The sequence below is a fragment of the Rhincodon typus genome, chromosome 14 (assembly GCF_021869965.1).
Source record: "Rhincodon typus isolate 14 chromosome 14, sRhiTyp1.1, whole genome shotgun sequence".
Classification (NCBI taxonomy): Eukaryota; Metazoa; Chordata; class Chondrichthyes; order Orectolobiformes; family Rhincodontidae; genus Rhincodon; species Rhincodon typus.
In genome coordinates this window covers 26,780,992-26,793,692 of record NC_063345.1, presented here as the reverse complement: position 1 = coordinate 26,793,692, position 12,701 = coordinate 26,780,992, and the positions used below count along the sequence as shown (strand labels likewise).

General features: G+C 42.1%; 1 protein-coding gene across 1 annotated transcript in view; it reads left to right on the top strand.

The window, feature by feature from the left end:
• Positions 1–755: 755 nt before the first annotated feature.
• The window catches only part of LOC109919538 (THO complex subunit 2-like), a 62,202-nt gene continuing 50,256 nt past the window's right edge, over positions 756–12,701 (top strand). The window contains exon 1 of the mRNA XM_048605295.1: positions 756–1,020. Within this exon, the coding sequence (XP_048461252.1) occupies positions 756–1,020 (265 nt within the window). The remainder of the gene's footprint in view (positions 1,021–12,701) is intronic.

Below are 12,701 nucleotides of genomic sequence, written 5' to 3'. Positions count from 1 at the left end.
CAGCACGAGGGGAATGAGTCCTGATGCAGCGCGAGGGGAGCGAGTCCTAGTGCAGTGTAAGGGGAACGAGTCCCAGTGCAGCACGAGGGTAACGAGTTCCGATGCAGCATGAGGGGAATGAGTCCCAATGCAGCACAAGGGGAACGAGTACCGATGCAGCACGAGGTAAACGAGTCCCAATGCAGCACGAGGGGAACGAGTCTCGGTGCAGCACGAGGTAAACGAGTCCCAGTGCAGCACGAGGGGAATGAGTCCTGATGCAGCATGAGGGGAACGAGTCCCAGGCGGGAACGAGTCCTAGTGCAGTGTAAGGGGAACGCGTCCCAGACGAGAATGAGTCCTAGTGCAGCATGAGGGGAATAGTCCCGATGCAGCACGAGGGGAATGAGACCTGGTGCAGCACGAGGGGAACGAGTCCCGATGCAGCAGAAGGGGAACGGGTCCTGATGCAGCACGAGGGGAACGAGTCCCGGTGCAGCACGAGGGGAACAAGTCCTGATACAGCACGAGGGGAACGAGTCTCGGTGCAGCGCTAGGGGAACGAGTGCCAGAGGGGAACGAGTCTAGTGCAGTGTGAGGGGAACGAGTACCGGTGCAGTGCGAGGATAACAAGTCCTGGTGCAGCGGAAGGGGATCGAGTCCTGGTGCAGCACGAGGGGATCGAGTCCCGTTGCAGCACGAGGGGAACGAGTCCCCATGCAGCAGGACGGAAACGAGTCCCAATACAGCACGAGGGGAACGAGTCCTGGTACAGCATGAGGGGAATGAGTACTGGTGCAGCGCAAGGTCAACAAGTCCTGGTGCAGCGCAAGGGGAACAAGTTCCGGTGCAGCACGAGGTCAACAAGTCCTGGTGCAGTGCGACGGGAACAAGTCCCGGTGCAGCATGAGGTCAACAAGTCCTGGTACAGCGCGAGGGGAACAAGTCCTGGTGCAGCACAAGGTGAACAAGTCCTGGTACAGCGGGAGATGAACAAGTCCTGGTACAGCGCGAGGGGAACAAGTCCTGGTGCAGCACAAGGTGAACAAGTCCTGGTACAGCACGAGAGGAACAGGTCCTGATACAAGACGAGGGGAACGAGTCCTGGTCCAGCATGAGGGGAACGGGTCTTGGTCCAGCGTGAGGGGAACGAGTCCTGGTGCAGCGTGAGGGGAACGGGTCTTGGTGCAGCGTGAAGGGAACAAGTCCTGGAGCAGCACGAGGGGAATGAGTCCCGACACAGCACAACTTACCTCGGTGCAGTTGAGTGCTGGTGCAGAGCGGACTGGAAACTTGGAGCAGAACGGGATAATTATTGGACAGGGGCCTGACACATGCAGTCAGACCACAATGCTGAGTTGCTGCTATTTGAAATTTTTTACCAGACTGTAATGTGTGTTCTTTAACTATGTTATAATGATCTGATTCCTAACTTATTTTTTAGACGCTGTATGTAATGCTACAACTATTCCTTTTATTCTTGTTCTGTATGAAATTTTTACCTCGGTGCTTGTACCTAAGATGGCGCTTTTAGAGGCAGCCATTGTAAAAACTTTTCAGTGTACTCCTGTACTTCCGTACTGGAGTACGCATGACAATAAGAGGATATTCGATTCTATTCCGTATTCTACAAAGCTGTAACAAGAAGGTGGGATTCTTCTGATGCAGCTTAGGTAACCATGCAAGTCAATGCCTGAATGGAGAATACAATATCAGCAAGAGTAACTGTGGAAAACTTGCAAGCACTTTGCAAGAGAATCATCTCTTCTTTTAATTTATTATACTCCAAAAGCAAAATACTGAAAACCTGCATGCCAGCTTTCTGACTGAAGTAAAATTAGATTGTGGTGGAAATTCTGCTTTTTATAGTGGCTAAACAAAACCGGAAATCCAAGAGGAGTTTTCTTATCAGTCTTAAATTGGATCTTCAGAAACAAAATGATAAACCCAACCGTCTTAACTCTCTCTCTCTGGACAACAGTTTCTGCTGATCTTTTGTAACAAAAGAAGAAGTGGATGTATCCACCTTTTTCACTGTTTTTATTCCTTTCCTACAGTGGAGTCATTAAAACTCACATCGCAAAATGCAGCCTAACTATTTCAGACAGAAGTGCAACCTGACTTGTTTGCATAGGTGTTCTGTAATTCCAATGCAATACCCTTGATGACCATTATGTGTATATTAATTTATTATAGCAATTTTAAGTTGTATACCTGGACACCAAGGTTCTAATGTTTCACTGTTCTGTTATATAAATATATGTGTATATGTAGCAACCTGTATTTAAAAAATTTCCAGCATTTTATTTTCAAGATTTTCAGTATTTTACTTTTGCATTTGCAAAGTGTCTTTAATGTAGTAAAACAATCCAAGGTGACCTTTAGGGAAGACATTCTGGAGATTAGGGACTGAGCTGCAGAAGGCATTGTTGTCTAAAGCAATGATTCTGAGAGAGTTAATGTTGAAGTTACATACTTTCTGCCCCACCTGATGATCTGAAAAATCAAATGTTAATGTTGTACAAGATTATGTTGTTTTTGGACCAGTGAGTTTGTTACATCATTGAGGCAGAGTGGGGCAAGGAGTTTGAGTTTAGGAAAAATTGATGACATCCCTCAGATTGGTCAAGCTGTAATTTTCTATGGACTTGTAAAAGCAGTATACCTAGAAACATCCAGATAACATCTCTTTCCTTTTTCTCTGTGTGAGATCACCAAGTAAGAAACTGAATAGGAAGAATTCTAACACAAGAAAAGACCTAAATCCAACTGATCAACTAAAGAATCAAAGAACAGCCATCACTCTACAGATAACACCTTGTTATCATTGCTAAAATCAAATTAACTTTGACAGACAACCCATCTTTGTCATTTGGATTTTGATCTTCAGAATTGTATTCACTATATTTTTCCATCCATATCATTGTATTTGTTTGTCTTAATACTGAATGAATGTGTGTGTATTTGGGGTTTAAATGGCGATTGCAGAACTCCGTTGGTCGCCAGGTGCCATCCTGAAAAATACGCATTTATCCCTACTCCCTGCTTTCTGCCAGTCAGCCAATCCTCAATCCATGCTTATACATTGCCCTTAACACTGTGGGCTGTTATCTTGTTTCGCAGCCTCCTGTGTGGCATCTTATCAAAGGCCTTCTGAAAATCCAAATAGGTGACGTCCACTGGCTCTCCTTTGTTTAACTTGCTTGTTGCCTCCTCAAAGAAATCAAACATATTTATCAGACATGACAACACCTTGATGAAGTTGTGCTGTCTCAGCCCTATTTTACCGTGCATTTTGAAGTAGTCCGCAATCAAGTAATTGCATAACATAACTTGACAATATCATGTTGTACTGCCCAAAAGAGTGGGAGAAGGATCTTGTCAAGTTTACATACCTATGTAGGCGTTTTAGGCCAAATGGCCTATTGTTGTACTTTACATTCCATGTAATTTATGTATCTAACAATTGTTTTGATCCATATTGCCAAATTCCCCTTGATTCCATATCTTTGTTCTAAATCTCTGGTCATTTCTCAGTCATCAAATACACATTTTGACCTCCCCTCCCCCACTTTAGGAGCATTGACTGACTATAGCTATGCTCATTCACAGTGTTATTTTGCCCTTCTTCTTATTGAACACTTTGCACATATTGAGATAAAAAGCCTCATTCATTATGACATTGGCCACTTTCAGTTGTTTAATACCTCTCATTCATTCTAACATATCTCCCTCTGACTTCACAGCACTTTACTCTCTCAGATCCAACCCCGAATACTGTCTTCAAACCTGGTGACAAAGGTGCTGTTCTTATTATCTGGCAAGGTGATCTCTACCTTGCAGAGCTGAATACCAACTCTGGCATTTCCTCCAGAAAAACCCTGGACCACTAACATCAAATCTTTTTCTCCAAAGCCTTATCTCCTCTGGAGATATTTCCTCCACAGTCTCCAAATTTCTCGTCTCCCATTTTGAACAGCCTATTTCTGCCTTCTTCCGGAGTTCCACAAACAGGACAGCCTTCGTAGACTAATCATTTCAGCATGTTCCTGCCAAATTGAACTGATTTATTTCTATCTTGACCCTTTCTTTTCCCTTTGACCGGTCTTTTCCTATTTACGTCTGAGACTCTTTCAATATCGCCCATAATTTTTGCAGTTTGCAGTTTCCAGACTCTAATAATCTCATTGTCTCCATGGATGTTCAATCTCTCTTTGCACTTCTATTTCTCATTCAAAGAAATCTTTTCTGCTCTGAACCGAAGTCCAAATAATTCCCATTCACCGTCATCTTCTGCCAGGCTGAACATTTTCTCACATTGAACAACTTCACTTTTTATTTCCTCTCTCTTCCTCATTCTAAAAAATATTGCTTTGGGTACAAGTATGGGTCCCAGCTAGTCCCTCTTTTTTGTGGATTATATGGAACATTCTTTTGTTTCAGTTCTACTCAATCCCTCTCCATCACATGCTTTTCTTTTACATTGAAGACTGTACCAGTTTTGTTTTCCCATTCTCCCTCTGACTTCACAGCACTTTACTCTCTCAGATTTTGATTTTGAAAATGTCGTCAACTTTGCTGCCAATTTCCACACTTGTCTCATCTTCACATTGTCTATCTCCAGCTTTTCTCTTCCCTTCATGGATTCTCCATTCCTTTGGATAAGCAAACAATTATTCATTATAATAAAAGCAAAATATAATTGAAGAAGTTCTGAAGAATATTTTGAAGAAGAGTCATACCAGACTCAAAACATTAACTCTGATTCCCTTTCCACAAGTACTGCCAGACCTGTTGAGTTTCCCCAGCATTGTGTTTGTTTCAGACTTCCAGCATCCACAGTATTTTGCTTTTATTTGAATGTTTAATTAACTGCCACTTCTCTTCCATTTATGTCCACCTTTTAAGATGTTCTGCTGTTCTTTGACAGGATTTCCATTTTAATCTTTCTTCTTATTCACCTTCTTCATTTTCTACCTCCCAGTTCTGAAGAAGTCGTACCGGACTCAAATGGTAAGTCTCGTTCTCTCTCCACATATGCTACCAGACCTGCTGAGTCTCTTCAGCATTCTCTGTGGTATGATTCATTTTAAGTCTGGTCATTCTTGCAGCTACAATTCTGGTTGTCCTGTTTCCACTAGGGACTTAATTCCATTCATCCCATTTTTACAGCTGTGTTTCATCTGTGTTGATGGTGCAATCTTCTGTTCCAGGGTTTCAAACATGTCTTCATTTTTCCTCAAACTTAAGGATTTTTCCCACTGTGGTCTACAGGGTCCTTGACTGTCACAATCCCATTTGGTGAACTTTGGTTGTCATTGCTTCTTTTAGTCCTTACATCCCACCCCACCAATCTCTGTGTCCAATAGATCATCTTATGCCAGTTCTACTATCTCCAATTCAATGCCACTACCAAACAAGATCCCTTTCAGCACCCCAAAGAGATTTACCATCAGTCACACCTGAATCATCCCCAACATACTGTCCTTTCTCCATGGTACCTTTCCATATATGTAGGAAATGCAAAACCAAACTTTTTGCTTCCTCTCTCTCCTCACTGACCAAGGCCCTTGAAATTCAAACAGTAACTGCTTGCACTCCTTTCAGTATAATCAATATAATTCAGTATAATTTAAAGTTTTGGCAAACATCTGTAGCTCGGGTTGTGGATGAGGTCGTTGATTTGCTTGCCAAGCTGGCTTGTTTTTGTTCAGACGTTTCGTCACCATGCTAGGTGACATCAACAGTAGAGCTTCCGATGAAACGATGTTATTCTACTCTGCTTGGAATTTATTCTGTCCGGTGTGTTATGGTGAATACAAAAACCAGAAATGACAGTACTCACCATAACGGACCGGACAGTATAAATTCCAAGCAGAGCAGAATAACACTGCTTCGTCGGAGGCTCCACTGATGATGTCACCTAGCATGGTGACGAAACGTCTGAACAAAAACAAGCCAGCTCAGCGGGCAAGTCAACAACCTATATCATCAGTATTTAATGATCACAATATGATTTTCTTTACATTGGAGATTTGGTGGTTACTTTGTGGAACATCTCTAGTTCTGAGCTTGTGATCATGCATCATTTAATTCTCTATCTTGTAGTTATACTGACCTCTCTGTCCTTTCATCTGTAATATTCCAGTGAAGATCAACATAAGCTGGAGAAGCAGCTCATCTTTCAATTAGGCAGCGTACAGCAGTGCTTGCTACACTTTTTCCACTGTGACACTATTTTAACATTCCAGAACTGCCATGACACCAGAGTTGTGTGTGTGTGTGTGTGTGTATGTGGTGGTATAGAGGGGGAGGGAAGAGTGGAGGGCTAATGAGATAGCTGAGAAGAGCAGGGAGGAGGAAGAGTTATTAGAGTAGGGCGGCGGGGAATTGGAAAGCAATGGCATTTTCAATAATCACTATCAATGTACTGAAGGGGCTTCAGAAAAAAATCTGTTAGAAGTTGCCATTTGAATCATGGACTGAACTGTCCCACCAAAATGTCCACTCCAAGGTTGTCCTGTTACCTGGACCATGGAATTGCTCATCCTGTGACCCCATTGGAATTTGTGACAGTGGTTTTGGAACTGCTGCTCCACAGTCTTCCAGAGTCAACATTGAATTCAAGCCACTTTCCATCCTGACTTGGAAACTATCCCCATTCCTTCACTATCACTGGGTCAAAATCCTGAAATTTCCACACCACCCCCCCTCCAAAAGACATTGTGGGTCAAACTACAACACATGGAGTGCAATGGTTCAAGAAGGCCACCACCAGCTTCTGAAGGAAACTAGGGGCAGGCAATAAATGATGGCCAACCAGCGATGTCCATATCCCATGAGTGAATAGAATAATTCAACAATTTCCTATCTTAATTTCTGTCTACTGTCTTTTTGTTTCAATTTTTGGCCTCATTTTTCACCTTGCGCTCTCAGATAGCAACGGTTGCTCACTATGCTATTATGATCTTTTTTTAACCTCTTAGGCAGTCCCCCTGAGTTCTGAGGAAGGGTCACTGCACCCGAATCTTCACAGATGCTGTCAGACCTGCTGAGCTTTTCCAGCAACTTCTGTTTTTGTTCCCTCAGAATTGTGTCCATTCTGGTTCAATAGGTTCTGAAATGGTTGATAAATCCAGTTTGCAATCTGCAGTCTATTTCACACATGCAAGGCAGGTAATGTTTGAATAGATAGGAAGTTATGATGTTTGTGCACTCTTTCGGACTTCTTTACTTCACATTTGCATCCTTTCATCCTTGATGCTTTCACAAATGAGCCAACCTTTGGCCAGTCACAAGGCAGGTCTCCTGTGGGTTGATACATTTGTTTGTTTTCTTCAGGGATGATTTGAACGTCGCCCTAAAAGATTCCACTGTCGTTCTGCAACTGACCAGCAAGTACAACAGTTCGTTTGGGAAGAAAAACAAAGTGCTGGACAACCTCAGCAGGTCTGGCAGCATCTATAAAGACAGAGAAGGAGTTACTGTTTCAAGTCCAATATGACTGTTGCTCAGAACAGTTGTAAAGTTATCATGGACTTAAAATGTTAACCATGTTTCTCTCTCCACAGATTTGCCAGACCTACTAAGGTTCTCCAGTGCTTTCCGTTTTTATTTTGGATTCTAGCACCCATGGTACTTTTCTTTTGTTTTAGTTGCTTCAGGTATCAAACATGGAAATGATATGTCATGTCCGGTGGAGCTGGTTTTGAGTGAACATGTCTATTTTTCTTTACTTGTCCCATGACAAAATATCTTTGGTTTACACCACCTCCTTTGTCATCTAATCTCTGCAGTCTGCCACCCAATTAGTCCTTCCTTTTTGTTACTTTTCCACTTTCCTACCTCCTCTCAGTTGTTTAAGGTGTTACACGATTATTGCATTTTTAACTTTTTTGAAAGGTCATCAACATGAAGTGTGCTGTTTTTCCACATACTTGACTGTAAAGCGTATCACTGGCATTTTACGTTTTCTTTTCGGATTTCCAGCGTTTGTGGGAGTTTGCTTTGTTCTCTTCTGACAGGTCGTCACCTTTGATGGTGCCTGGCCTGCTGTGTTCCTCCAGCTCCACACTGTGTTATCTTTATTAATGAGCTGAATCAGTTATTTTAGCGGCAATTGATTAGAATCATAAAATCATCATATCAGAGAATCCCTACAGTGTAGAAACAGGCCCTTCCACATCGACCCTCAAGAACATCCCACCCAGACCCATTCCCCTCTTACCCACCTAATCGACACATCCCTGAACATGTTGGGCAATTTAGCATAGCCACTCCACTAAGCCTGCACATCTTTGGACTGTGGGAGGAAAGCGGAGCACCCAGAAGAAATGCGTACAGACACGGGGAGAATGTACAAACTCCATGCAGATGGTCGCCCGAGGCTGGAATTGAACTTGGGTCCCTGGCGCTGTGAGGCAGCAGTTTCGTTTTAAATAGGACGGTGAGATAAAGTCATATTCCTGAAATATTAAATAATTTCCCCTTGCACGCGATGCTGCCGGATTTGCTGTGCTTTGTCTGTTATATTTGTCTGTCTCATGTTTGTCTTATATTAGAAGATCAGGGCAGCTAATCAGAGTCTTGGTTGAAATTGATCCTTCGATCAACCGGAACTGTAATGTCATTCAACTCACTGTTATTTGCGGATTCAGTTGCGTAGAAATTATTCCTCCTCAAGGGCAAATCACATGCTATGAAGGGCAGAGAAATATCAGGAGAAAGGTGGAAGGACGACCTATCAAACGCTACTGTCTTCCATAGCGAATGCTAGTCAGTCAAACTGTGAAAGGAACATGAGATAACAAGGTGTAGAGCTGGATGAACACAGCAGGCCAAGCAGCACCAGAGGAGAGGGAAGGCTCATGTTTCGGGCCTAGACCCTTCTTCAGAAATTATCTATCTCTACTACCTCTGTGAAAGGAGCATGCGTGCTCGAGTTGTAGCCTTTTCAGCTGCGACTAATCAAATCGCGGCAACCCTGAGCTTTAGCCAATCGCCGCCGTGGCAGCAATGATTGACAAGGGGATTTCGAGGACTGTTGAGGGTTTCCATTTCATTCATGTGACGTAGGCAGGAGTTGCAGTACACGGGTATGGAGCCTGAACAAGGCTGCCTTTAGACTGACGTTCGTCGCTAGCGGGAATCTGGGCGATATGAGCAAAGACAGCATCTTGCTTCCACAGCGCGTTACTGATTTAAACGTGTAGGAAGTCTTGAGGCAGAGGTAAAGCCCCTTATTTCTCTACTCACGTCAGCGGTTTCCTGTGGAATTTAAATAACCCCTGGTGTTGTTTCCTTTCGGCTTAATTACAGGCTCCAGCGTATCATGCACGGAGCCGTATGAAAATCTGATATTTCGAAAGCTGTTGGTATGGCAGAAGGCCTTCCTGCTAACAATAGCGAATAGGTTAGGCAAGGTTGTACTTTGTTCCTGTGATTGTCTGGGATTTGAGTCCGTTCCCGGATTACGTGATGTGAAAACGTAAAGGAATGTCAAACTTCATTGACGCTCTAGGCATCACAGGCTCTGTGTGTTCGGTCTCGACTCTAGAAAATGCTGTGTAATTTTTTTTTGTTGTTCAGGCTCGTGTTTAATTGGTAAGCCACGCCACAGATACGTGCCGCTGTTGTTTATGTTACAGCTAAAATCTCGCTTTGAGATATCAAGCTTCTAGCCTTCCTACGTTTGAATGTTAACTGGTGAAAACTGCTTATTTGTCTCTTGTGACCTTCTTTACTATACTATAAGTTTCTTTACACCCTAAAAATGTAGATTTTTTTTTAAAATGTGATATGATCTAGATAAATGTGATATGTTTGCACTCATTTGAGTTGCTTGTTTAAGTGTTAGTGGTTAGTTTTCTATTATTTCCATTCTCTGTCAGAATCTAATCACCATTGCCATGGCATCTGAATTTATTCTGCTTAAAGTAACTTTATTTTGAAATCCTGATTTTGCACTTAAAGGTTTCATATGTGGTTGGATATAACTTTATCCAATCCAAGTGGATAGATTGATCATCACTTGAAGTGTTTTTCTAGTCATTATAATTTCTGACATTCTGAAGTGACTTGAGTATTTCAAAGTTCTCCTGTTTTTTTTTGTTTTCCATATCTTGCTGCTTCCTGTTTTGGGTTGGGGAGGAACAACCAACTTAGGAAGTAACCAGTAGGTTGGGAGGACAAATGTCAATGATTCAAATGTGACCTTTTCATTTGCAGTATTTAACCTCCCTTTTTTTTATTCATTCCAGTCAATCGGTGTTTCATGCTGGCGGGTGTTCATACCATGCTTTCTTAAGTCGCCACTTTGTATTGTTGATTTTTAATTTTGCTGTTTTGGAGAAATGTTAATTGTGTTCAAGTCAAAGTAGGTAACAAACTAATCTAGAGGTGAGATAGTAGGAACTGCAGATGCTGGAGAATCTGAGATAACAAGGTGCAGAGCTGGATGAACACAGCAGGCCCAGCAGCATCAGAGGAGCAAGAAGGCTGATGTTTCGGGCCTAGACCCCCCTCCAGAGAAAAGAGGTGATGCCATTTTGTGGGTTCAGTAAACGATGGCCAAATCCCTTTCATCTTAATTGTGCATCTGATGAATTGAGGCTGTGTTTCTCTTTTTTTGTTCTGATATGCCTCTTACAAGGAACTTCAATACCTTTCCTGAAAATCATTCATTCATTCTGTCTGTTCCAGTTTGTTGTTAAGATAAAAGGCTGGGCCTATTTATCACTGGATGCTGAGGGTTGACCTTTTATAGAAGCTTAGAAAATCATGAGGGGCATGGATAGGTTGAATAACCAAGTTCTGTTTCCCCAGGTAAGGGAGTCAAAAAAAACTAGACGGCATAGGTTTTAAGGTGAGAGGGGAAAGGTTTAAAAGGGGCAACTTTTTCATGCAGAGGATGGTGTGTGTGTGTCTATGGAATGAGCTGCCAGAGGAAGTGATGGAGGCTGGTCCAATTACAACATTTAGAAGGCATCTGGATGGGTATATGAACAGGAAGGGTTTAGAAGGCTAATGGGCCAAATGCTGGCAAATGGGACTAGATTTATTTAGGATATCTGGTTGGCATGGACGAATTAGACTGAAGGATCTGTTTCTATGCTGTACATCTCATGACACTAATTCAGTTATGCCATCACTAGGAATGTCTTAAGCTTTGAAAAGCAGGTTTAGAAGAGCATCAAGTGAAAATCAAATTACAATAAAACTGATAATCTGAGTTTATTCTACTTTTTGATTTGTTTCACCTTGCATTGCATGATTAAGAAATGTTTTATTAATAATCAGTGCCCCCTCAGTTCTCATGATCTTAATGACTTGTGCTCTCTCATTTCTAATCTCTCAATTTTTTTATGCTTCTTGAAATATATGGTTATTGCTGAGGTTAGTACCTAACTTCATATCCTGATCTCTGTTATCATTGCTTATTCTCTCTTATTGGACTACATTTTGTTTAATTCATGGCATGTCTGTTTGCTATGTGTTAATCTGAAGTACTTTGTGACTGTGAGCATTGTCTGTCAATCCAAGTTCAGTTCTTTCTCCATGTGAACACCTACACAACATTTGCTTTTTTTTCACTTATTTGCTTCAACAAAAGTTATCTAGTTCCCTTTTTAATTATGTCAGCATATTGGAAGGGGTTTCCCCAGGTGAATGCAGGAAATTTTTAAACGTTTTTATAAACCAGTTTCTGGCCTTTCGCAACTGATTCATTGACCAGTAGAACAAATGTGCCTTTGTACCACTGAATGAGACATGATCATGCCTGTTGGAGTGGAAAAGGTCTTGTGAATCTGAATAACTGTAGTCCATCATTTGATAGTATTTCCACAACTCTTGAATTATTTATTCACTTCCTCTTTTTATTTCTTAAACATGGAAGAACATCTAGTACTTTGCCTCTCAAATCTTGTGGAAGAATGCCACTCTGCTTTGTCTTTATGCCTCAAGATACAATTTGTTTGCACATTATGCTTTTGTTGGAGGGCTTCACTCTGATTCTGCTGTAAGTAGCATGATGCATCCATAGAAGCCAGTTTTTCCTTGTTTTCTGCACTTAACCACTTTTTTGATTTACAGTTCTGATCTGTTGGATTCAGGTCAAGGTTGCTTTACAAAATTACAGGCTTGTGCCCTGAAGAGCCAACTGGACCCAAAATGTTACCTCTGATTTCTCCTCACAGATGCTGCCAGACCTACTGAGCTTTTCCAGTAACTTCTACTTTTGTTTCTGATTTACAGCATCCACACTGCTTTCAGTTTCTACAAGTTTCTGTTCTTGTTCATGTCCTTCGCTTTGGTCTGTGTTGTTTAATTGTGATCATTGCCAAATATTTAACATTTGGTTTGTGCTCCTTTGCTAGCCAGAACCGGATACTGTATTGCAGCTCGCACAGAATAGTGCAGTGCTAGTGTGGCTACCTTTTTTAGAGTGAAGAGTCCTGGGTTTAAGTCACCACTGGATCAGGTCAGAGCAACAATATCTGAACACCTTGACTAGAAAATGTCTACAATTGGATCCAGATAGAGGTGAGGGAGTGTAGAAGGTGATGAGGTGACCTTTATAGAAGCTCACAAAACTAATGAGGGCTATAGGCAATGGTTAAAGATAACAAGGTGTAGAGCTGGATGAACACAGCAGGCCAAGCAGCATCGGAGGAGCAGGGAGGCTGACGTTTCGGGCCTAGACCCTTTTTTCTGAAGGGTCT